Consider the following 24122-nt stretch of genomic DNA (forward strand, 5'->3'; position numbering starts at 1 on the left):
TTCTTACGCTTTTGAGCTCCAGTACTGCTTTTTGACTAATTTATGTTTCCTTTTCTCTTTCATCCAGCATCAACTGAACTGATTTAGGGTGACCTGGCCATGTTTTACTAATCCACCAATTCAACAAATATTTACTCACTACCTAAGTGGTCCTTGAATTTATGTATCACTCTGTGCACGGAACTCCAGGACCTGACTTTGGCAAAAGGTAGAATCTGAATGTTTACATAAGATGAGGAAAAAGAATGAAAAGAAAACACAGCTACCTAAAAAATAGCTGAGATGCAAAAAGCCCTTTGGTTAGGAGAGAGAGACTGCGCACACAACAGGAAGAAGCCACAGACTCAGTGGCAAAGGGTGAGATTTTCCATCACAAGCACACCTCTTCCCAAACGTTCTCTCCTCGAAAGCTGCTGACAGAGCTTTGGCAAAGGATCATCCTCCCACTGGCTGATAAGCAAAGCCCTGTTTTATATTTAACTCACTCCGGTAGGAGGGGTGGAGTGGGGGATGCGTTGTTTGTAAGAGGAGCCGTGACAATATTCTCGTCAGTCCTCTTCCTCCAGCTCAGCTCCTCTTCTGGAGTCCTTACCCCACCCCCTTGATTCCACATTCATCCTTGAGTGTCTAGTGGGAACGTGAAGGGAGAGGAAAAGATTCAAGCAGCCAGAGAGAGAGAGGTGTGGGAAAGGCGAAAGCAGGCTGCCAAACCAGGGAATTCCTTCCAATTGAAAAAGGAAGACTGCTGACGTTAGTTAGTTAAATTTAACAACCTTTTATGTGTAACATTTGACTTTGGAAACAAAAATGATCTTGGAGGAGGGAGAAGGCTCTAAGAGATACTGCATTAAAAGGAAACATGTGGCCATCATCTGTGCGGTGGTGGTGGGTGTCGGATTAATAGTAGGACTTTCCGTGGGCTTGACCAGATCGTGTGACTCTACCGACGGAGGACAGGGCACAACCCAGGCTCCTTCCCACAGGCCTCCCACTTCGAGGCCTCCCACTTTGAGCCCTCCACAGGACCAGGGGGTCTGCCCTGCCAGTGAAGATGAAAGTGGAGGCTGGAAAGATTTCAGGCTGCCGGACTTCATCAACCCAGTGCACTACGACCTGGAGGTGAAGCCCCTGTTGGAGGAGGACACGTACACGGGCAGAGTGAACATCTCCATCAACGTGAGCTCACCCACCCGGAACCTGTGGCTACACCTCCGGGAGACGAGGATCACCCAGCTCCCGGTGCTGAGGAAGCCCTCTGGGGAGCAGGTGAAAGTCAGGCGGTGCTTCGAATACAAAAAGCAGGAGTATGTGGTAGTGGAGACAGATGAAGAGCTTGCACCCAACGGTGGCAAGGGTCTCTACCAGTTGACCATGGAGTTCGCCGGCTGGCTGAATGGCTCGCTCGTGGGGTTTTATAGAACAACATACGTGGAGAAAGGACAAATCAAGTAAATTTAAAAATTTTTTTTGCTTTATTTCTCCAAAGCTATATATTTGCTTTCCATTTCTTCTCCTTCCCTTTCACTTTCCACCTTTCAATTATATTGATGGTCTGATCTTTATCTAAACTTGGTTTCATTTCTGCCTGTTCATCTGGGAAGCAAAAATTCTTGCCCATTTATATTTTCAAAGCCTACCACAAAATTTGAAAGTATTGAATGAGCTGCATGGAGTCTAAAAACTCAGTGTAAGTCCTTTATTTCATCAGGAAAAATCATATTATACTGCATTCTATCCTTAATATTTACATGAACTACCTCAAACTTTAAAAATACATGTGTCTGGTAAATTTCACTGGTGATATGCTTGGGCTATGTGGCAATGATTTTAAAGTGAACTTTTAAAATTATATCACACTAAATTTAAGTGAAAATCAGTAAATATCAATTATAATTTTGTCTGTTTTATTGGAGAAGAAACATTGAGAGTATGTAAAATTCACGCAATTGTTTTTGTGTTTTCATTTAGGAAGGAAGGTAGGACTATGTCTTTTTAATCTCATATGGCCAGAACCATGTTTTACAGATAAGCTTTCAATAAATACTCATTGAGTCCATACATTAGTGGTAGCACACGGATAACTCTTCAGGCTTATTATCTATCATGCAGTATGCAATGGTTATGCTAAGCCTTAAGCAATTAAGAACATAAATATATCCCCCACACACAGCCCTCCTAGTATACATGTATATATACTTGCATTCCCTGAGTCTAGCCAAAGGGTTACTTGCCTTGTCGCTCAATCAGAGGCTATTACTAGAGCTTTGTCAAAGGCATAAAATCTCTCAATGAACTCAAAAAACCTTCACTCTGCAGGTGTGGTCCTTGCATCAGAGAGGAAGGCTACACCTGAGGTAACACTGAACTTGAAACTGCTTTGACCTTTGCCTACTTAGATTCTGAACAAGTAAATGATTAAGAAACCTTATATCACTGTTCAGAGTGAGACTGAGGCCAGCCCTCTGAATATTCCTTTCCTCTGTTGTTTTAAGCATTTTATAGAGCAAAGCAAATCTTTTGGTCAGAATTCTTCCTATTGTTTGTCAGAGAGACCCAGGGATTAAAATAAAATATTATACATTCTTATCTCACTGTGTAGTACAGCAATAAACTGAGTAGAAATGATAGTCTGAAAAAATATTTGGAGGGATCATGTTCATATAGATACTGTATCTTAATATTACTTGCAAAAAACAAGCTTCTTTATTGTTTACATATTCTTTCTGTTTATAAAAATTACAAATGTTGAAAGCATAGAAAATTATAAAAAGGAAAAAAAGAACCTATAAATAATTTCACCACCCAGTGGTTAGCCCTGTTAAAACACTAATGTATATTCTAAATTTTTTTAGGTAATCAAAATTGTAATTATATTATGTCTACATATCTCTCTGTCCATATACCTTTTAACTGAATATACTGTAAGCATTTCCCTTTGTTAAATATTTTCAAGAATCTGATTTTAAAGACTGTGCAATATTTCACTGCATGAATGCAGTTATTTTTTTAAAACCAATTCCCTAATGTTGGACATTCAAGTAGCTTCCAGTGTTTTATTACTATAAACAAGTCAGAAAGAACATAGTTGTAAGTACCTAAGTGTGTATCTGTTTATTTTCTCATGTTAGGATATAGTCCGAAAAATAGAATTGCTGGGTCAAAGGGTACAAATATGTCAAAAAACATGTAACATTTATTTTGTTTAATTATTTCATAAATAAGACACATTCACTACAGAAAACTTGAGAAACAGAAAATTATAAGGAAAAAAATCCATCTATAAGTCCATCACTCAAGCATAGTCATTGTTAGCAGTTAGGCAGACATTCTTCTAGTTATTTTTTCTGGATACAGATAAACATGGCATTATTATGCTGTATATAGTATTGTGTAACATGTTTTTACAATATATCAACACTTTAACATATAATTTGGTATTCTTCCACAAATGACTTAATGGATATATGATAGCCCATTGTACCAATAAAATGTAATTCATTCAACTTTCCCATTAGACTTGGGCACTTAAATTGCTTCTACTTTTTTACCTATAAACACCTATAAAATGTAATGAACAGCCTTATAAAAAACTATGAATAGTATTTTCTAATATTTCTATAGGAAATTTCTTAGGAAATTGGCTCAAACTACACATGTACTAGTGCATGCATGTGTGTGTATATATACACACATCTACACATATATAACACATGTGCATGCACATGTGTATATGTGTGTATCTCCAAACTGACTTTCAAAAATATGTCCCAAATTACATTTCCACAAACAATGAATGAAAGAACTTATTTCTCTGAGCCTTACTAACGATAAGATGATTTTTTTAAGTGTTTGCAATTTGGTAAAGAAATAATACTCTAAAGAATATCTACTTTCAAGAGATTCTAAAAATATGTTAGTGTAAAGTGAAAACAAGTCAAAACTTTTAAATGATTATTGCTGAGTTTAAAACTGCTTTTTGGGTTGTGAAAAGAACAGAAATTGCATCTGGGTAAAGCCATCAAAATACTTTATAAAATTCTATACACTACAGGAAGGCCAAAAAATATGGAACACAGTTCCATTAATAAGTTTCTGTTATATATTTTATAAATACAAAAAATTACTATATGCTAAAATATATATTATTCATTCTAACTCTTTGGATTATTTTACTGTATGAGTTAGTTTTATGATAAGATATATACTTGAGAGATGACATTCTGAAACTTAGCTGTCTTAGTTGCTAAAATACTCAGAAATACTAAGTGACGCAAGGTTGGGGAGGAAGGCTGGTGCTCAATTAGGCTCCCATGGAGGACTGGTGTCACCAGGTTTGTCTGTTTTCATTGGTAGCAGATGAGGCTCTTACATTACACAGGATGCAGCCAGTTTTGCACTGCACACATGGTTTTGGAATGGTTCTGGAACATAATAACCTCATTTAGGCTCAATGGAATACTTTTTGTTTTTCTTATTCTGAAATATTTCAAGCATATGAGAAAAGTGCATTGTTTTCTTTCAAGCCTGTGAATAACATTTTGACAGTGCAGGCCTCTTTAGTGGGTCTCATCTACAGAGTGCAGAGGAGGGCCACAAGCGTGAGTTCAGGGGGAAGAGCACCGTCCTTTCAGATTATAGAGTGAACTTTGTAATATTTGATGCTCATGCAATTTCAAATGCCATCAGAGTAATACATTTTATGTACACCATCAAGATTATACTTTCCAACCCTTCTGCCTTATTGTAAAATTAACTCCAGGATTGAGTATATGCGGTATGGGATATGACCGTCGCAACCACAGTGCAAATAAACATTAGTGCACTCAATAGTAGCCAAAATTACTTGATTTCTGTAAATACAACCGACACTTGAACTTCACGGAGAAGAGACAACTATCTGAGCTTCTTTCCCTCAAAATTCAGAGGCAAATGGAGACTTGGAGAAGGTAGAGCAAGTTTAGAGTTCCCTAGCCATAATAACCGTATCATCTCACCGGGGAGACAGCTATAGTGAGGGTCAGGAGAAGAAAGTTTGGGAAACTTAACAGCCACTTTTCCTACTCTCTGGTCTGTTCCTTCGGGTCTGAGGAAAACTACTTCGAAGGATTGGAACCTTTGGAATGTTTTCCTGCCCACACCACCAAACCATTTCAACACTCCTTCTCAATAGTTATGTAGGATTTCCAGTTGTTCTCAGAGTTCCCCTCTACTCACATCTCCGAAGTATATAACAATATTCTCTCCTCTCCAAGGTTCAGCATTTCCTTCTCTGCATTTGGATTGCTCTTACACAGCATTTCCTAATTATCTGTTCCAGAGAGTTCTAGTTGCATGGGATATTAATAGATACTGTCAGAAAAATGCAAGGGAGGGATTCTGTGGCCAAATTTCTTTGGGAAATAATACTAAACACAAAATTATGTTAAAGTTTTTTAAACTTTAAAGTTTTTTTAAAATGGTGGGACTTTTCAGAGACTTTAATATGATAATGTTCATTATGAACCTCTAGAAGCTGCCATAGTATGTAGTTTCCCAACTGCATGAGACTGTGGAATCTTCTGTGGGTCCCTGAGAGTAGGGTCCCTGTGTCTCTCTTGTTCACTACCTAGCACACAGAGAGAACTTAATGATTATTAAATGAATATATAGAAATTTTCATATAGGCTCTCACACTACTGTCCTCTGGAACATGCTGGGACATGCTGCATCGCCACAGCCCCTTTCCCATAGAGGAATCCAATTTCCACCAATGACAGCTCCACCTTCCCACTCAGTCAGGATGGAAAACTTCCCATGGTTCCTTTTCTCCCCGTCTTGTCAAAGGCAAGAGAAGTCAGTAGAATCTTTTTTTGACTTAGGAATGCAGTCTTCATACTTTAAGGACTGAGAACCATTGGAACTGACAGGAATTGCAAGAAGAATTTAAAAGAGGGACACATGGTTTCCGGTTTGGGTTTTCTGGGTTTTTACAGCATTGCTGGGATTGAAGTTGAATTTTGATGTAATGGTGGGATTTCAATAGGCAGAGGCAACAAGAAGGTAAAAAGCAGGCAAACAGGAAAGGCATTAGGTCAAAAAAGCATAGTCGGGAGAAGAAATAAGTTTGTAGGAGAGGTTTATATGAAGAGGCTAGCTAGAGATAACTCTGGAAAACCCACAGGAAAAAAAAAAGTAAGGATATTTAATGACAGGCATTATGCAGGAAAAGTTAACCAATGACTATTTACATGGGGAGGAAAGAACTAAATCTGTACATGAGTATATGAGAGACACTGCAGTTATCCAGGAAAGAGAAGACGATGAGGATCAGGTAGGACAGTGATTTCAGGACAGACAGAAGAGAACATAATGGAGAAAATAGCTTGCAGGTAACGCAGTCAGGATTTGAATACTGACTGGCTGTGGGGAAGAGATGAGTTATAGGTTTAGGATGCTCCAGATATCTGATCTGATAGCCCACACCTTTCACTGATATTGAAAATAGAAGAACCAGGTTTAGAAGGGAAGGTCATGAGTTCGGTGGCCGATGTGTTGAATGCCTGTCAGACATCTACGAAGAGATGTCTAGTAGGCACTTGGATAATTAAATCTGAAGCACAAGGTTAGGGCTTGTGATAAAGATTTAGCAGTTAAGTGGAAACAGAGCAGAAATCATTGAGAAGGTCATAATTAAGTGTGTGTGTGTGTGTGTGTGTGTGCACGTGTGTGTGCATTATATCCTCACGCACAGATATGTATACTCATTTGTAGTTTTGATCTTGACATTTTAATTGTATGTCAGTTTATTCATTATATTGATATGTCGAGCTATCAGTATGCCCATTATCAACAAAGAACAGCTTCAGCAGGGGTGTCTTGTTTACTTGTTGCAGGATGCATAGTAATTTCCTTTATTTTGGAAGCAAGGAAACAAGAAATTTTACTTGACCTTGAGTATCCTCTGCATAGAAAAAAAGCATTTGGAAAATAAATTTAAATAATTAATTGGTTCAAACCACCATAAAAATAGGTTGGAGGGGCTTCCCTGGTGGCGCAGTGGTTGAGAGTCCGCCTGCCAATGCAGAGGACACGGGTTCGTGCCCCGGTCTGGGAAGATCCCACATGCCGCGGAGTGGCTGGGCCCATGAGCCATGGCCGCTGAGCCTGCGCGTCCGGAGCCTGTGCTCCGCAACGGGAGAAGCCACAGCAGTGAGAGGCCCGGGTACCGCAAAAAAAAAAATTGGTTGGAGTTTGAATAATCTAGATGGGTTGTCTTGCACTGATCAGCTCCTCTACTGAATTCTGGAACCCTTTACTAGTCTGCAAAGATACTTCATTGTGGCTGCCTCGCCTGCATCAGCAGTCTTTCATTTAAGTTTTTCACTCAGACCTTGCTGTTTATTTTTCTGGCTCAAGATATTAAACTGCTGAACATAGCCTGAGAGTCTTCATTGGAAACAGTACGCCAGATGATTTATGAGGTAATCAAGTAGCTGGTTTTTTTAAAGTTGATTCAGAGTGAACGGTTGGTGCTTGCAATCATTACTTTCTCTCTCTTCAGCGTTCTCTAAGGTCAGCTTGATCTGATGCACTCAGAGAAGTCAGAGGAATGCCTTCCCTTTTGTAAATTAACAAGCTACACAGAATTATACTTTTAATGTGCTGGGTCTAGTAAGTGACTTACAACACAGAGAGGCCCCTATGTAAAAATGGTTTACCTCAGCACATTTGCCTGGCATTATAATTATTTAAGACATACCCAAGAGTTACTCCTGAACATACTGTGAGATTAGCCAGGCCTTTTCCATTAATTTGCAAACCAATTCATCTAACTTTAAAAAGAAGTTTTAATCACTGAATAAAACCTCCCCAAAGAAGTTGTGATCTAAAATGGTTTTGTATTGCTATCTCATATACGTTGTTTTCAAATCTGCATATATTTAGAAAACTTTGGTAACTCTGGATGGAATTTAGCATATACAAATAGGGCCTTTTTAAATAATTGAAGTATAGTTGATTTATGATATTATATTAGTTTCAATATTTTTATAGATTATACTCCATTTAAAGTTACTATAAAATATTAGCTATATTCCCTGTGCTGTACAATATATCCTTGTAGCTTATTTATTTTATACATAGTAGTTTGTACCTCTTAATCTGCTACCACATCTTGCCCCTCCCCCCTTCCCTATCCCCACTGGTAACCACTAGTTTGTTCTCTATATCTGTAAGTCTATTTCTGTTTTGTTATATTTGTTTATTTTTTAGATTCCACATATAAGTGATAACATACAATATTTGTCTTTCTCTGTCTGACTTATTTCATTAAGCATAATACCCTTCAGGTCTATGCATATTATTGCAAATGGCAGACTTTCATTCTTTTTTATGGCTGAGTAATATCCATTGTATACATAGATACTACATCCTCTTTATCCATTCATTTGTTGATGGACACTTAGGTTGCTTCCATATCTTGTCTATGAACATTGGAGTGCATGTATCTTTTCAAATTAGTGTTTTCATTTTTTTTCCAGATAGATACCCAGGACTGGAATTGCTGGATTATATGGTAGTCCAATTTTTAGTTTTATGAGGAACCTCCATACTGTTTTCCATAGTGACTGTACCAATTTGCATTCCCACCAACAGTGTACCAGGGTTCCCTTTTCTCCACATCCTTACTAACATTTATTATTTGTGTTTTTTGATAAAAGCCATTCTGACAGTTGTGAGGTGATATCTCACTGCTTTGATTTACATTTCTCTGATGATTAGTGATGTTGAGCATATTTCTGTGTGCCTGTTCCCCAACTGTATGTCTTCTTTGGAATATTGTCTATTCAGGTCTTCAGCCATTTTTATTCAGGTTGTTCATTTTTTGGGTATTGAGTTGTATAAGCTGTTTATATATTATGGATATTAACCCCTTACTGGTCATATCATTTGCTAATCTTTTCTCCCATTTCATAGGCTGTCTTTTTGTTTTGTTGATGATTCCCTTTGCTGTGCAAAAGCTTTTAAGTTTAATTAGATCCCATTTGTTTATTTTTTATTTTGTTTCCTTTGCCTTAGAAGACAGATCTAAAAATATATTGCTACAATTTATGTGAAAGAGTGTTCTGCCTATGTTTTCTTCTAGGGGTTTTATGATTTCTGGTCTTACATTTAGGTCTTTAATTTATTTTGAGTTGATTTTTGTATATGGTGTGAGAAAATGTTCTAATTTCATTCTTTTACATGTAGTTGTCCAGGTTTCTGAGCACCATTTATTAAAGAAACTGTCTTTTCCCCATTGTATATTCTTGCCTCCTTTGTCATAGATTAATTGACTATAAGTGCGTGTGTTTATTTCTGGGCTCTCTGTTCTGTTCTATTGATCTACGTGTCTGATTTTGTGCCAGTATCATACTGTTTTGGTTACTGTAGCTTTGTAGTCTGAAGTCTGAAGCCAGAGAGTGATATCTCCAGCTTTGTTCTCTTTTCTCAAGATTGCTTTGGAAAATTGGGGTCTTTTGTGGTTCCATATGAATTTCAGGATTATTTGTTCCAGTTCTGTGAAAAACGTCACAAGTATTTTCATAGGGATTGCATTAAATCTGTAGATTGCTTTGGGTAGTGTGGATATTTTAACAGTATCAATTCTTCTAATCCATGAACCTAGGATATCTTTCCATTTCTTTGCATCACCTTCAATTTCCTTCATCAATGTCTTATACTTTTCAAAGTATAGGTTTCTCACCTCCTTGGTTAAGTTTATTCCTAGGCATTTTATTCTTTTTGGTATGATTTTAAACAGGATTATTTTCTTGCTTTCTCTTTCTTTTGGTTCATTATTAGTGTATAGACAAAGCAACAGATTTCTGTATACTAATCTTGTATCTTGCAATTTTACTGACTTCATTTATTAGTTCTAATAGTTTTTTAGTGGAGACTTTAGGGTTTTCTATATATAGTATCATGCAAATAGTGACAATTTTACTTCTTTCTTTCCTATTTGGATGCCTTTTGTTTTTTCTTCTTGTATGATTGCTGTGGCTAGGATCTCCAATACTATGTAAATAATTGACAAGAATGGGCATCCTTGTCTTGTTCCTGATTTTAGAGGAAAAGCTTTCAGCTTTCCACCACTGAGTATGATGTTAGCTGTGGGTTTGTCATGTATGGGCTTTATTATGTTGAGATATGTTCCCTTTATACCAACTTCAATGAGAGTTTTTATCATGAGTGGATGTTGAATTCTGTTAAATTTTCCTACAGCTATTGAGATAATCATGTGATTTTTATGTTTCCTGTTGTTAATGTGGTGTATCACAGTGATTGATTTGTGGATCTTGAACCATCACTGCATCCCTGGAATAAATCCTACTTGATCATGATGTCTGATCCTTTTTATATATTGTTGAATTCAGTTTGCTGATATTTCATTGAGGATTTTTATATCTATATTCATCAGAGATATTGGCTTGTAATTTTCTTTTTTTGTAGTATTTTTTGTCTACTTTCAGTATCAGAGTAACGGTGGCCTCATGGAGTGAATTTGGAAGTGTTCCCTCCTCTTCAATTTTTTTAGAATAGTTTGAGAAGGATAGATATTAGCTCTTCTCTATATGTTTGGTAGAATTCCCCTGTGACGCTCTCTGGTCCTGGACTTTTGTTTGCTAGGAGTTTTTTTTAGATTGGTCTGTTCAGATTGTCTATTTCTTCCTGATGCAGTCTTGGAAGATCTTATGTCTCTAGAAATTTATCCATTTCTTCTAGGTTGTCTAAGTTATTGCTTTATTGCTGTTCATAATATTCTCTTATTTTTTTAAATCTCTGTTATATTGGTTGTAATTTCTCCTCTTTCATTTCTTATTTTGTTAATTTGGGTCCTCTCTCTTTTTTCTTGGTGAGCCTGGCTAAACACTTATAAAGTTTGTTTATCTTTCCAAAAAAACCAGCTCTTGGTTTTATTGATCTTTTCTATTTTTTTTCAGTGTCTATTTATTTCCTTTCTGATCTTTATTATTTCCTTCTTTCTGCTGACTTTGGGCTCTGTTTGTTCTTCTTTTTCTAAGTCTTTTAGTTGGTAGGTTAGGTTGTTTATGTGAAACTTTTCTTGTTTCTTGAGGTAAGCCTGTGTTGCTATAAATTTCTCTCTTAAAACTGCTTTTGAGGCATCCCATAGATTTTGGATAGTTATGTTTTTATTTCCATTTGTCTCAAGGTATTTTCTAATTTCCTCTTTGATTTCTTGATTGACCCATTGGTTTTTTGTTGTTTTTTTTTTTTTTGCGGTACGTGGGCCTCTCACTGTTGTGGCCTCTCCCGTTGCAGAGCACAGGCTCCGACGTGCAGGTTCAGCAGCCATGGCTCACAGGCCTAGCCGCTCTGCGACATATGGGATCTTCCTGGACCGGGGCACGAACCCGTGTCCCTGCATCGTCAGGCGGCCTCTCAACCACTGTGCCACCAGGGAAGCCCGACCCATTGGTTTTTTAGTAGCATGTTGTTTAGTCTCCACCTGTTTGTGTTTTTCCTGTTTTTCTTCCTGTAAATGATTTCTACTTTCATACCATTGTAGTCAGAAAAAATGCTTGATATAATTTCTATCCTCTTAAATTTGTTGAGACTTGTTTTGTGGCCTAGCACACAATCTATCCTGGAGAATATTGCATGGGCTCTTGAAAAGAATGTGTATTCTGCTGTTTTGGGATGGAATGTCCTGTAAATACATATTAAGTCCAACTGGTCTAATGTGTCATTTAAGAGCACTGATTTCTTAATGGTTTTCTATCTGATGATTCTATCTGGATGACTGTCCATTGATGTAAGTGGTGTGATCAAGTCCCCTACTATTATTGTATTATTGTCAATCTCTCCCTTGTCTGTTAATCACACTCATATTCCCAAATTAGTTATCTGGCTTATTTCTGAGGTGTGACTAAATTGAAACATTCTTGCAGAGAGTGACTTTTCCTCTTCCTTTGCCTGGGGAAGAAATCAGAATCCAGAGGAATTCAAAAGAAAAAAGCAGCTGACTAAACATGGGGTTGGAGCCTGGTGGATCTTCTTATAAATCCTTAGTACACTGGGGAAGTGTACAGGCTTCTTTATATTCTGATGCATTTGCAATTCACTACAGTCTACGTGTGTTAGAAACTTCAATTTAATAGTTAAACTGTTATCACAAAAACTAATCAGTAATACTGAAGAATAAATTCTTGGCTGGGACTTTTTGGGTAACTTTATTTTGAAATAATTTCAAACTTAACAGAACAGTTACAAGAACAATACAAGAAACTCCTAGGAACACTATCAATTGTTTACATTTTGTCCTATTTCCTCTCTCCCCAGCAACCCCATGTCTCTGTCTCTCTCTAGACCTTTAGAGTATATTGAAACATTGTCTCCCTTTACCTCTTCACATTCAGTATATATTTCTTAAGTACAGGGACATTTTCTAACATAACCACAGTACAGTTATCAGAATCAGAACATTTAACATTGATATGATAATCATCTAATCCACAGTCATAATCAAATTTCATCAATTAACCCAGTATTTTTTTCCCAGTCCAGTATCCAGTTTGGATTCATGCAATGCATTTAATGTCATGCCTTTTTAGACTCCTTTAAACTGGAACAGTCCCTTGCCTTTCTTTGTCTTTCACAACCTTGATATTTTTGAAGAGCACAGGCCAGTTATTTTGAGAATATCCCTCAGTTTTAGTTTGCCTGATTTTCCTCATGATTTAAAAATGCAAGTCAAGCATTTTTGTCAGGAATTTCAGAGAAGTGATACTTAGTCCCTCTCACGAAGTCACATCAGGAGACACGTTATGTTGATCTGTACAATTATTAGTGATCTTTGATTACTTGTTTAAGGTGGTATCCAACAGTTTTCTTCATTGTAAAGTTATAATTTTTTTATTTGTACGTAATTTTCAGAGAAAGTGTTTGAAACTATTCAGATATCCCTTTCCTCAACAAACTTTCATCCACTTTGTTTTGGCATCCACTGATGATTTTCTAAATCCATCATTCCTCCTAAAATTATTAGTAGGCAATCTACTGTAAAGAAGAGCTTTCCTTTGCCCCACTTATTTATTTATTCATATGTTTTATCATGGATTCTTATTTTAATCAATAGTTTATAATTCCATTACTTATTTTGATGTTCCCCCAGATCTGGCCAGGGGTAGTCCCCTCCAGCTGACTTTTGTGTCCTTTTGACTTATTCTTATGATTCTTTGAAAACTTCCTTACTTTTTGGCAAAGCAAGATGTTCCAGGATCATTTTGGACCTTTCTGATCCAGCACTGGAATCAGCCATTTTTATGAAGAGTTCTGGTTCCTTTTATTGGAGAGTGGTAATGGGAACTAGTTGTGCTCATTGCTACAAGCTTGTCATTTCTTCTAGACAAAACTAGGAAATACATGTCTCTGTGTATTTTTATATCCATTTACATATATAGATACATGTGTATGTGAAAAATCATTGAGGATACACTGAACCTGCAGTTACAGTTCAATACCAAGGTCTAGTCTTCCTTTTTTACAAATTTATAACTCTCTTCCCCAGCTGTGAGAAACCTGCCTTCTGTTATCCTCATTTTTTTTTTCATTTGCTCAAGCTTGGGATACAGAAGAGATTGTTTCTGAACTGTTAACTCATGCCACTGCAACAATGCAAATCTAAACCTATTTACTGGAGCTCAATATTGATTTAGTTATTTTTAGGTAAAATTTATATACATTAAATGCACAAATCTAATGGGAACAATTCAGTGAATTTTGACAAATGCACACATCTTTGTTAACCACACCCATAAAAAGGTATAGCTTTTTTTTTTAACATCTTTATTGTAGTATAATTGCTTTACAATGGTGTGTTAGTTTCTGTTTTATAACAAAATGAATCAGCTATACATAAGGTATAGATTTTTTCAGTCATCCCAGAAAGTTGTCCCCCTCAGTCAACAGTGTCCTAAAAGACAGACCTTTTCCAGTTTTATTTTTTACAGATTAGTTTTTTTGGCTGAGTTTTTGACAACTGATTTTTGTATCCAAAGGGGTTTTAAAAGAAATTCAAAAATATTTTAATTTCTTGTAGTTGGATGTTGACCTATGACATATTATTTTTTATATAAGTTAATGTATATAATGCATCCTTGAACCCAAATGAAATGAAGACACTTACCATGGCCTCTGCTGACCCCTTAGTCCCTCCAGTTCACTGTACTTCAGCTACACTGGACATCTTTCAGGTCTCAACCACATTAAATTCTTTTCCACTTTAGAGACTGTGCACTTGCTGTTCCCTCTGTTAAGGAAACACATTTTCCCTAATCTTCACCTGTCTGGGTTTTTCTCATCATTCGGATCTCAGCAAACCATCACCTACTCCAAGAGACTGTCCCTGACTACTCTACCTAATATTGCTCACCACTTTTCCTGAGTCATTTTCTGTCACTTCCCCTGTTTCATTTTCTGTATAGCTCTTAACACTCTCCTTATTTATCTATTTATTTATTTATTCATTCTTTGTTATTCCCTCAGAACCTAGAATAATGCCTGGTAGATGTGTGTGTGTGTGTGTGTGTGTGTGTGTGTGTGTGTGTAGGAAGGGGTTCAATTAATATTTATTGGATCAATGAACAATGTAACAATTTGTTATTCTTTATGAAATATGTTCCTTAGTCTCTGAGAATTCTGAAGGATGAAATATTTTCCTTACACAAATTATTAATGAATATAAGTCAACATTTCTTTCCTTTTACACTTTTTACTCTGCTTACTCTTCTAATGAGCAAATGTACAATATCTTACTGTAATATAACTACATGTAAAAAGTTTACATTCATTGATTTGTTTTGAGCAATTACTCAGAAAAAAATATTTCCACTTTGAAATGATGGAAACATTAAACACTAACATTTTAGCTTAATAAGCATTAAGTTAGAGCTATAAAGGAATACTGTCTCTTTCCAAAAGTGGACTTTAAACCTGGCCAAAGGTTGCTTCACTGGGAGATTGCTCAGGGACTGACTTTGCATGAAAATGAAAACTAAGGGATTTGTCCCTGGTGTAACATAAGTAAGAAAGAATGTACTATTAGGGACAGGAGCTGTGGACTCTGGAATATACTCCTCTACTCCGTGACAGGACACAGCTGTTCACACTCACAAGGACAGGTACAAGCAAGCCTTTGAGTTTGGCTTTGTGTTTATCTACTTGTCGCTTGATGGCTTTAGGATGGAAAGAGTGATAGCTCAGAAACGGATTGATTTTTGCTCATTTAGAGTTCACAGATTTTTAGTTATGGCAACAAAATACCTAACTACTCCTATAAAATATCCGAAGCAGTTTCTGAATTTTCATTTATTTGTTAACCTAACAATTCCAGGAAAGACTTTGACAACTATTTGATAGTTTTCTGGATGGAAACTCATTTTAAGAAATGCAGTAGTTATAATTACATAGCTGATTCTTTTCTATAGGAATAGAAACATAGGGGCTATCAGAAGAGGCAACATATATTTTGTTTGTGTGTTTATTTCTAAGGAGCATAGCAGCCACTGATCATGAACCAACAGATGCCAGGAAATCCTTCCCTTGTTTTGATGAGCCCAACAAAAAGGCAACTTATACAATATCTATCGTCCACCCCAAAGAATATAAGGCACTTTCAAACATGCCAGTGGAGGTGAGTATTTTAAATTTTTTAATTTATGCAGATAGTCTGTTTATAATATCAGGTAAATTACCTGCTTTGCTATGAAAGAACCTACTGAACTCTAAAATAAATGTGCTCTAATAGCTTATTTAGAAGCTCGAAAATACATTTGGGCAATCTCTTTTCTTTGAGTACTAGACATCTTTAATTCAAGATATCACATTCCAATCAAAACACCATGTTAGGTTTTCTAAGCAAGAATGGATACAGTAGACATACATTAGCTGGGTTCTGCTTAAATGAAAGAAGCCCCTAATCATGACAAATTAAAGGCAAACTAATGGAATTACAGATTTAAAAATATTCAAGGGCCTAGTTACTATCCTTGGTTTTCAGTTGAATATAAACCCAGTTTTTAATAGAGGGCTACTACAAAAAATCATCACTTAAATATTGGAATATAGCCACAACTCCAGGAAACACCATGCCTATAGGTATTCTAGTGAACAAGAAGTACTCATTAAATGTTAAAAAAAAAAAAAAAGGCTACAGTAAGTTCTGTTTGTATAATTATTAACATGACTCTTTCCTCTGTTACTGCTCCTCCTCTCCAGAATGGGTAACGCAGTTAACTAAAGCATCATTACCTCAAGGTTGAGGTTTATTATTCCTTATACCTTTGACATGTAAAAGGATGAAGCTTGGGGCTTCCCTGGTGGCGCAGTGGTTGAAAGTCCGCCTGCCGATGCAGGGGACACGGGTTCGTGCCCCGGCCCGGGAGGATCCCACATGCCGCGGAGCAGCTGGGCCCGTGAGCCATGGCCGCTGAGCCTGCATGTCTGGAGCCTGTGCTCCACAACGGGAGAGGCCACAACAGTGAGAGGCCCGCGTACCGCAAAAAAAATAAAATAAAATAAAAGGGTGAAGCTCATCCTTAGATATAACTGTCACCTATCTAATACCAGAAAAGCATTGTGCGTACTTTACAACTCCCATCTTTCTGATCCACTTTGTGAAATATCATCACTGAAATTCATCCTCTTTAATTACAAATATTCCTTGAAAAAGCAAACCAAAGCTTTAAGAAGGTTAAAAAGTAAACTGTTGGTGTAAGTTTATCAACTTTTCTTCTGGTGTCAGACACCTGGGCAATTGGGTTTTGATTGGAGAAGAAAGAGGAAAGGATAAACCTAAACTATGACACTCTAATCCAGAAGACTGGATCAGAATAAAATGCCATCAGAATTTTTTGGCATAGAACAGAGAAAATGAAGGTGGGAGGAGTAAGAATGCAAACTTTACTAACCTCTGTTTACAGTTTCCTCACATGACCTTTTTGTTTTGCAGAGTATATACTTCTTCACTTTCACCTAGTTCCAGAAACTAGTCCTGGAAGAAGGTGAATAATCTGGGTCCTTAGGAGATCGAAACTACTACTAGGTTCTTATCATAGAGTAACTTTGCTGGGGCTCCAACTCTTCTCTATAAGCATGTGCACATCATGCTTGCCTTGCCGATGATGCATCAAGTTCTAGTCTAGCCTCCCTCTCTTAAATCCTTTTTTAAAGCTTTCCACTGTAGAGTAACTCACTGTATGGCTGCAGGGCATGTGGAAATGTTTAAACAATGGGTAGCAGGAATCAGGCAACTATTCATGGATGAAGTATTAGGACTGATGACTGGCTGAGAGAGGAAGGCAAAGCTGGCATGGACAGAAAACCAGACAGATGGGGTCGGTAGTTGCATGAAGTAATGCAATCCTTCTCTCTCTCCACGGTAACCAAAGCAGTGACTTTAGTGACCATACCCTGGGTCTCAGATGGAGACAACCAGAGATGAAAAAGACAACCTGACATCCTGCTATGCCTGGTACAGCTATTACCCTCTTGCACATAGTCAAATCAGCAAATACCTGCTTAGTCCGTTCTGTGTGCAAGGCACTGAGCACTAGCCTGTTCTTCATTAAGAGGCCACAGTACCTGCTCAAATATTATGGCCAGGATTGTGTGTTTAATGTAGAAAGATAAACTCCTGTCCAGTTTATATCACAAAGTTGTATTTCTCCCTGAGAAACCTCATATGGTATATAGTTCAATCACTCTTTCACAGTACTAAAAATAAAATGAATTTTCCTCTAGTTTTTTTCAACATCACCAGTTAGGGGTAAAATTTCTTTTTACACCTAAGCTTTGACAAAGGACTTCTGACTGGAAAGCTAGGTTTGGAGTAATTTTTTGTTTGTCTTGTCCATGATTGATCTTTTTATAAATAAAAAATTATCTTTTGCTTTCAACAGAAAGAAGAGTCAGTGGATGATAAATGGAATCGAACAACTTTCCAAAAGTCTGTTCCCATGAGCACTTACCTGGTGTGCTTTGCTGTACATCAATTTGACTCCGTAATGAGGATATCAAATAGGGGGATACCTGTGAGTACCATTATATATTTTTTAAATTTACCACGTATGCATTTGTGATTTTATAATTTTTTTGAATAGTTTTTTTTTTTTTTCACACAACAGACCAGAAAAGCCCATTAGTCACCAGGCTCTGTGAGCCTGATGATACACTGAATAATATAGGAAAATGTAAGCTGAAAGGACCCAGGTGAAAAATAAACAAACGAAACAGCCATAGGAATGGATAGTCTTGAATTATTTAAGGTGAAAATTCACTATAAGTCCAAAGCTAGCTCCTAAGTATATCAGCACAAAGGTATTAAATATTTGCACATGCTTAATTTAGTAAAATGATTGGGTGTATGTGTTTGGGGGTCCCAGATGAAGACCAGAGGGAGAGGAGGAAACCAGAGGGAGATGAAAATCCTTCAAGTAACTAAGCACTGAGGTGTCTGTGGTGCCATTCCAATGTGTAATTCAACATAGGACAACAGCAAAGTATCAAAAAGCATTTTCTAAAAGTGTAAGAAAATACAAATAAGCTTTTTTTAAATCAAAATGATGAACTGAATAATTTTCTTAGAAAAGTAGATTCTAAATTATATTCTAAATTAGAAAAGTAATTCTAAATACTTTTACCTAATTATTTTTCTCTTTTGGGGGGCCCCCAATTTGCTCATGCCCTGAACACTTGCTAAGCTAACGGTTAGTCTGCCTCTGTGATACATATTATATATATAAAACATTATAATCTTTGCAATATAATTTTATAAGGAAGAAATCATCGCTCCTACTTTACAGATGAGAAAACTGAAATAATGAGTTTAATTAATTTGCTCAAGATCACCCAACTGGCAAGTGGTGGAGACTCAAATTCCAGATTCTTTTCAAACAATGTGCCCTGCTAAACGTTCTGAAATGTGATATTCTGAAAAATATCTTTACCTCACTGGAGGGGAGAGATGCTCCTCCCTCCACCCCATCTACAGAAGACAGGCAACCAGAGTTTCCCTCCTGCAAAAACCTGTGGGGTTCTTTTCTTCACAACTGAACAGAACCTTGCAGGAGAACTTAAAGGCATCTAACGTGAATGTCAATTCAAGGTAAATTCCACCTCTTTGGCATTTGACTGGCTCCCTACCCATTCACTCTAAATTGAAATCTAGCCCTTAACACCCAAGCACAAATGCTCCAGTACAATTTCCCACTCCAGAGGGAATTACAGGAAAACCACACTACTTATATCTACTTGAAAGTAACATCGGTGGGAACCCACACCAGTCTCACAGTACTACATTCTTAGAGCTAAACAGACAACCTAAGACAAACAGACATATGAGGAAAACAAGCAACATAAAAGAGAAAATCCAAGACCAACAGAAAAGCACAGTGTGAGTAAATAAGAATAGTTAGGGAAACAAAAAAAAAAGCCATAAAAAATTAAACATATTCTGACAACACAACCTTTAATTATTACACTCAGAGATTCAAGAAGATATGATCACCATAAAATAAAAACAGGAAACTATGATAAAACAATCAGCAATAGTAGTCAGAGTTTAAAAAAAATAATTTCCAAAGCATGACCTTGCTCTAACCTCCAGGAATTTGTTGCTAATTCCTTCAAAAACCAGAACCCAATAAGCGAATAGCTTTAGTTCCTGCCAACTTCTTTGTGTCTTTATCAACTCCACGGAGATGCTTATATTGTTTGAAGTCCTGATACTTCTCGTGGGTTTTCCACTTTTATATTGCAACTATCATTTCTGTTTGTTTGCAGTGGGGGTACATTAAAGCATCAATATTCTGCATGATCTAGAGCCAAAATCTCTATATTACTTGTTCAGCTAAAAAAAAGATTAAGCTAGTTACTTTTTGTGTAATACAACATTTTTAGTAGAAATTTCATGAATCAAAAAACTATTCTTATCCACTCTGTTTCTGACAGTATTATTCTGGTATATTTATCACCTGCTATTCATAGTCAGATTATACTGTGCAGTCCAAAAATCTATAATACCCTGACTGAACTCACCATTCTGGCAAGAATCCTTTATGTCAGTAAATACTGAATCGAGGCCTATGTTCTTCTTAACTGTCTACCTGGAGTAGCAGATATTAGTACTTGAACCATTCACTATGCTTAAAATGTCCTTGTTGCTCATGAAGATTAGAGGACCCAACCCTAAAAAATTGTTAGGAAAAAAGGTAACCAAGTTTGGAAAGTAGCTCAAAAGACTTAACTCTGCTTATTTCCTTTTTTGAATATTAGTTGCATTACATTTTTTATTGAGATATAGTTGGTTAACAATGAAGTTCAGATGTGCAACATAGTAATTCACAACTTTTAAAGGTTATACTCCATTCATAGCTATTATAAAATATTGGCTATATTCCCTGGGCTGTACAATATGTCCTTATAGCTTATTTATATTACACATAGCTGTTTGTACCTCTTAATCCTTTACCTGTATTTTGCCCCTCCCCTCCCCCTCCCCACTGGTAACCACTAGTTTGTTTTCTATATCTGTGAGTCTGTTTCTTTTATGTTATATTCATTAGTTTGTTTTATTTTTCAGATTCCACATATAAGTGATATCATACAGTATTTGTCTCTCTCTGTCTGACTTATTTCACTAAGTATAATACACTCCAAGTCCATCCATGTTGTTGCAAATGTCAAATTTTCATTATTTTTTGGCTGCGTAGTATTTCATTGTATATATATATATACACCACATCGTCTCCATTCATTTGTTGATGGACACTTAGTTTGCTTCCATATCTTGGCTATTGTAAATATGCTACTATGAACATTGCAGTGCATATACCTTTTTCTTTTTAACATCTTTATTGGAGTATAATTGCTTCACAGTGTTGTGTTAGTTTCTGCTGTATAACAAAGTGAATCAGCTATATGTATACATATATCCCCATATCCCAAATCAGAGCAAGATCCTTTCTGACCCACATCCTAGAGAAACGGAAATAAAAACAAAAATAAACAAATGGGACCTAATGAAACTTAAAAGCTTTTGCACAGCAAAGGAAACCATAAACAAGACAAAAAGACAACCCTCAAAATGGGAGAAGATATTTGCAAACAAAGCAACTGACAAAGGATTAATCTCCAAAATATACAAGCAGCTCATGCAGCTCAATATCAAAAAACAAACAACCCAATCCATATACCTTTTTGAATTAATGTTTTTGTTTTCTCTGGATGTATACCCAGCAGTGGAATTGCTGGGTCATATGGTAGTTCTATTTTTAGTTTTTTGAGAAACTTCCATACTGTTTTGCATGGTGGCTGCACAAATTTATATTCCCACTGACAGTGTACAAGTGTTCCCTTTTCTCCACACCCTCTCCAGCATTTGTTATTTGTGGTCTTTTTGATGCCAAGTTTTCAGAATGAGTTTGATTTTTATAACATTTTAATGAATTTTTTAAAAATTTCTTTCTTTACTGGAAGGACTATTCTAAATTAAGGTCTCTTAATCTTCCCTGAAGGAATGTATTTAATTCAGGAAGCCACAGAAGATTGCTAATGATCCTTATTCTTTATTTAAATATACAAAAATAAAAAAGAATATAAAATTCTATGAGATAAGTTAGATTTTTTAATGTTTATTATTTGTTTTGAAAAATTCTACTGCAGGAATGATAATCACCAAGCATCAAACAACTCAAATTTTGAGTTAAATGAGAAGTAAGCTGTCAACAAATGTTTTGTGTAACCTAAGTGACGATGCTGGGTTTCTTCTCAAACAACACCTCATGGCAGCTGAGCTCTGGAACTCAAAGTTCTGAACACACTGTGAAACTTCAAAGCCACAGCGAAATTACAGTCCTTAGTCACCCAAACTTCAAGCCAAGGTTCTGCATATTTATAATAATTTATCTATGGATAAGGGGCAATCTAAAATTTAGGAAGTGTATATCACATTCCTGTGATAAAGCAGTCACAAAGAAAAGTTGAAAAAAACCCCGAAGTATCACTATTCTTTTCTACTAAGTATTCCCCTTCCCCCAAATTTCTGCCTACTGCTGGAAGAATATTTAGAAGAACATAAACTTATAAAAAATTAAAGACATTGATGACCTCCTGTAATATCAACCATGTACCTTAAACACGCATTTATAGAATTAAAAACAATATCAAGTTCTTTTCTCTTTCTCATCCTGGCTACATCAGCATTGATAATAAAATTGAGGGTTCCTCCAATCAGAATGTTTTATCAGTCTTTGTTGAGCACATACTATGTGCACAAGGAGGATGCTAAGCCCTGAAGGGAGTGAAATATGCTAAGGTATCTGCACTTCAATTAAGATGTGAAACAGAAGTGGTCACCACTGTCCAGTGTCTCCCAACTGTGTTTTAAGGTCTCTGCTGATCATGCCATTTCTGAGTGCCAAAGATCTCACCTTCTGCTTTAGGGGCCCCTGCAAGGGTCCTGGGCCATTTAAAGGGGTGTGTCTATTTGGAACAGTAGAGATAAGATACAAAAACCTCAAGAGATGAACAGGTGCTAACTCTGCTGGATGATCGGCAGTGGAGGGGCAGACTGTTGTCAATGGGGAGAGTGATCATACATTTTTATCATTTATAAAATATAAATAATAGAGAAGGCGTTATTAATTATGCTGGCATAAGAGGTGTAAGCAGATAAGCAGCAGACTTACATTCCTGGGACATTCTGGGCAAACCTGGATGTTTGGTCACCTTTGTCAATGGAAGATGCTCAGCAGACAAGGACAACAAAAACATGGACACAGGACACAGCAGACTTGCAGGGCTGCCAGGTGGTAGTGGGAACCCTGTAGGCCCTGAATGGGCTTCTGACTAGGGTGATGGTGGTAGTGGTGGGTAGCATCTGTTCAATCTGATTCCTTTCTGTTTACATGGTCTTCCCAAGTTCAGTGCCTTCACCTCAGACTTTAAGACACCCTTCCAGAGCCTTGCCCCTTCAATCTTAGTACCCCTCTCCTGGGGTACTAGTTTATTGAGACAGAGCCCTCTGGACGTCCCTCCAGTCTCTTTCCAGTCTATTGTTACAGCATAAACGTTGTGGTCTGCTTTTTTCCTTGCCTTCTGTTTTTATTGCTAAAATCCTTTTTAACCAGGCTCTTGCAAATTAAAACATTTTGGCTTTCAAATTTATTGTGTAGGCATGAAAAGCCTATTCTGGACTTCAAAAACTTAACTTCTATTTTTTCCCCCTTCATTCTCCTAGTATTCCTAATGGTAATGTGGATACCACCCACGTATAAGGAAGTGCAGACAAAGAAAATTACAGAGGTTAATCATTCAATGTATTATCTCTAATGATACTAATGTTCTTGATGGGACACACAGAGCTATCATGTGTCAAGAATTGCTTATGCATTAGCTCATTAACTGCTCACATTATCAGACAGGTACTGTTGTTACCTCTATTTTGTAGCTAGGGAAAGTCAGGTTTCATTCTTAGGAGTAGAGAAAAGAAGAAGTATGATACAGTAAAAAACAAACTTTGCGCTGAAGTTTAGTGTCAGTTTTGTCTTACTTCATTTTTCTCATGTACACGTTTTTCTCACGCACACAATGTACACAATGAGGAAGTTTATTTTTAAAACTCTTCCAACTCTAAAATTTGAAATAGAAGTCTACAATCCTTACCTAAAACCTTTGTGTCTAGTTGTATGTTTGATGTCAGAAATTTTCAGATTTGTGAATGGTAATATGGTACGAATATTGAGTATTATTGAGTAACTACAATGGGCTCTGGGGCAGCACCTTATAATCAAACAGTAGTATTTCTGCAGCAATATTTTTTAGTGAGAAAATAAAAATTATTTTTAAAAACTCCTATCAGTTCAGGTCAGATGCTACTGACAAATTTGTTTGCTTAGAACATATAAAACAACTTTTGATTTTCAGAACTCTTTGGACTTTATAATTGTGAAAACTGGGCTAATGAAAATATTGGGGTAAAGATATCATCAGTGATGCAAAACATTATATTTTATTATTATTAATAGTGCCAGATTCATAGAATTGGTGTGTAGAGTGAGACATTGCATGGTAAGTGCTTATCA

The 24122-nt window shown here is 36.6% G+C and overlaps 1 protein-coding gene and 1 long non-coding RNA gene across 2 annotated transcripts in view; one reads left to right on the plus strand and one right to left on the minus strand.

Annotated features, from left to right (window-relative positions):
* Positions 1 to 24122, minus strand: part of LOC113619016 (uncharacterized) — a 148107-nt gene that overhangs the window by 122146 nt on the left and 1839 nt on the right. The window lies entirely within an intron of this gene.
* The window catches only part of ENPEP (glutamyl aminopeptidase), a 104571-nt gene continuing 81106 nt past the window's right edge, over positions 658 to 24122 (plus strand). Inside the window, exons 1-3 of the mRNA XM_027103514.1 lie at positions 658 to 1448; positions 15532 to 15673; positions 17940 to 18071. Coding sequence (XP_026959315.1) covers positions 808 to 1448; positions 15532 to 15673; positions 17940 to 18071 — 915 coding nt within the window. The 5' untranslated portion in view covers positions 658 to 807. The remainder of the gene's footprint in view (positions 1449 to 15531; positions 15674 to 17939; positions 18072 to 24122) is intronic.

This window comes from Aethalodelphis obliquidens, unplaced genomic scaffold (assembly GCF_003676395.1).
Source record: "Aethalodelphis obliquidens isolate GAN/ISIS:26980383/991018 unplaced genomic scaffold, ASM367639v1 scaffold6, whole genome shotgun sequence".
Taxonomy (NCBI): Eukaryota; Metazoa; Chordata; class Mammalia; order Artiodactyla; family Delphinidae; genus Aethalodelphis; species Aethalodelphis obliquidens.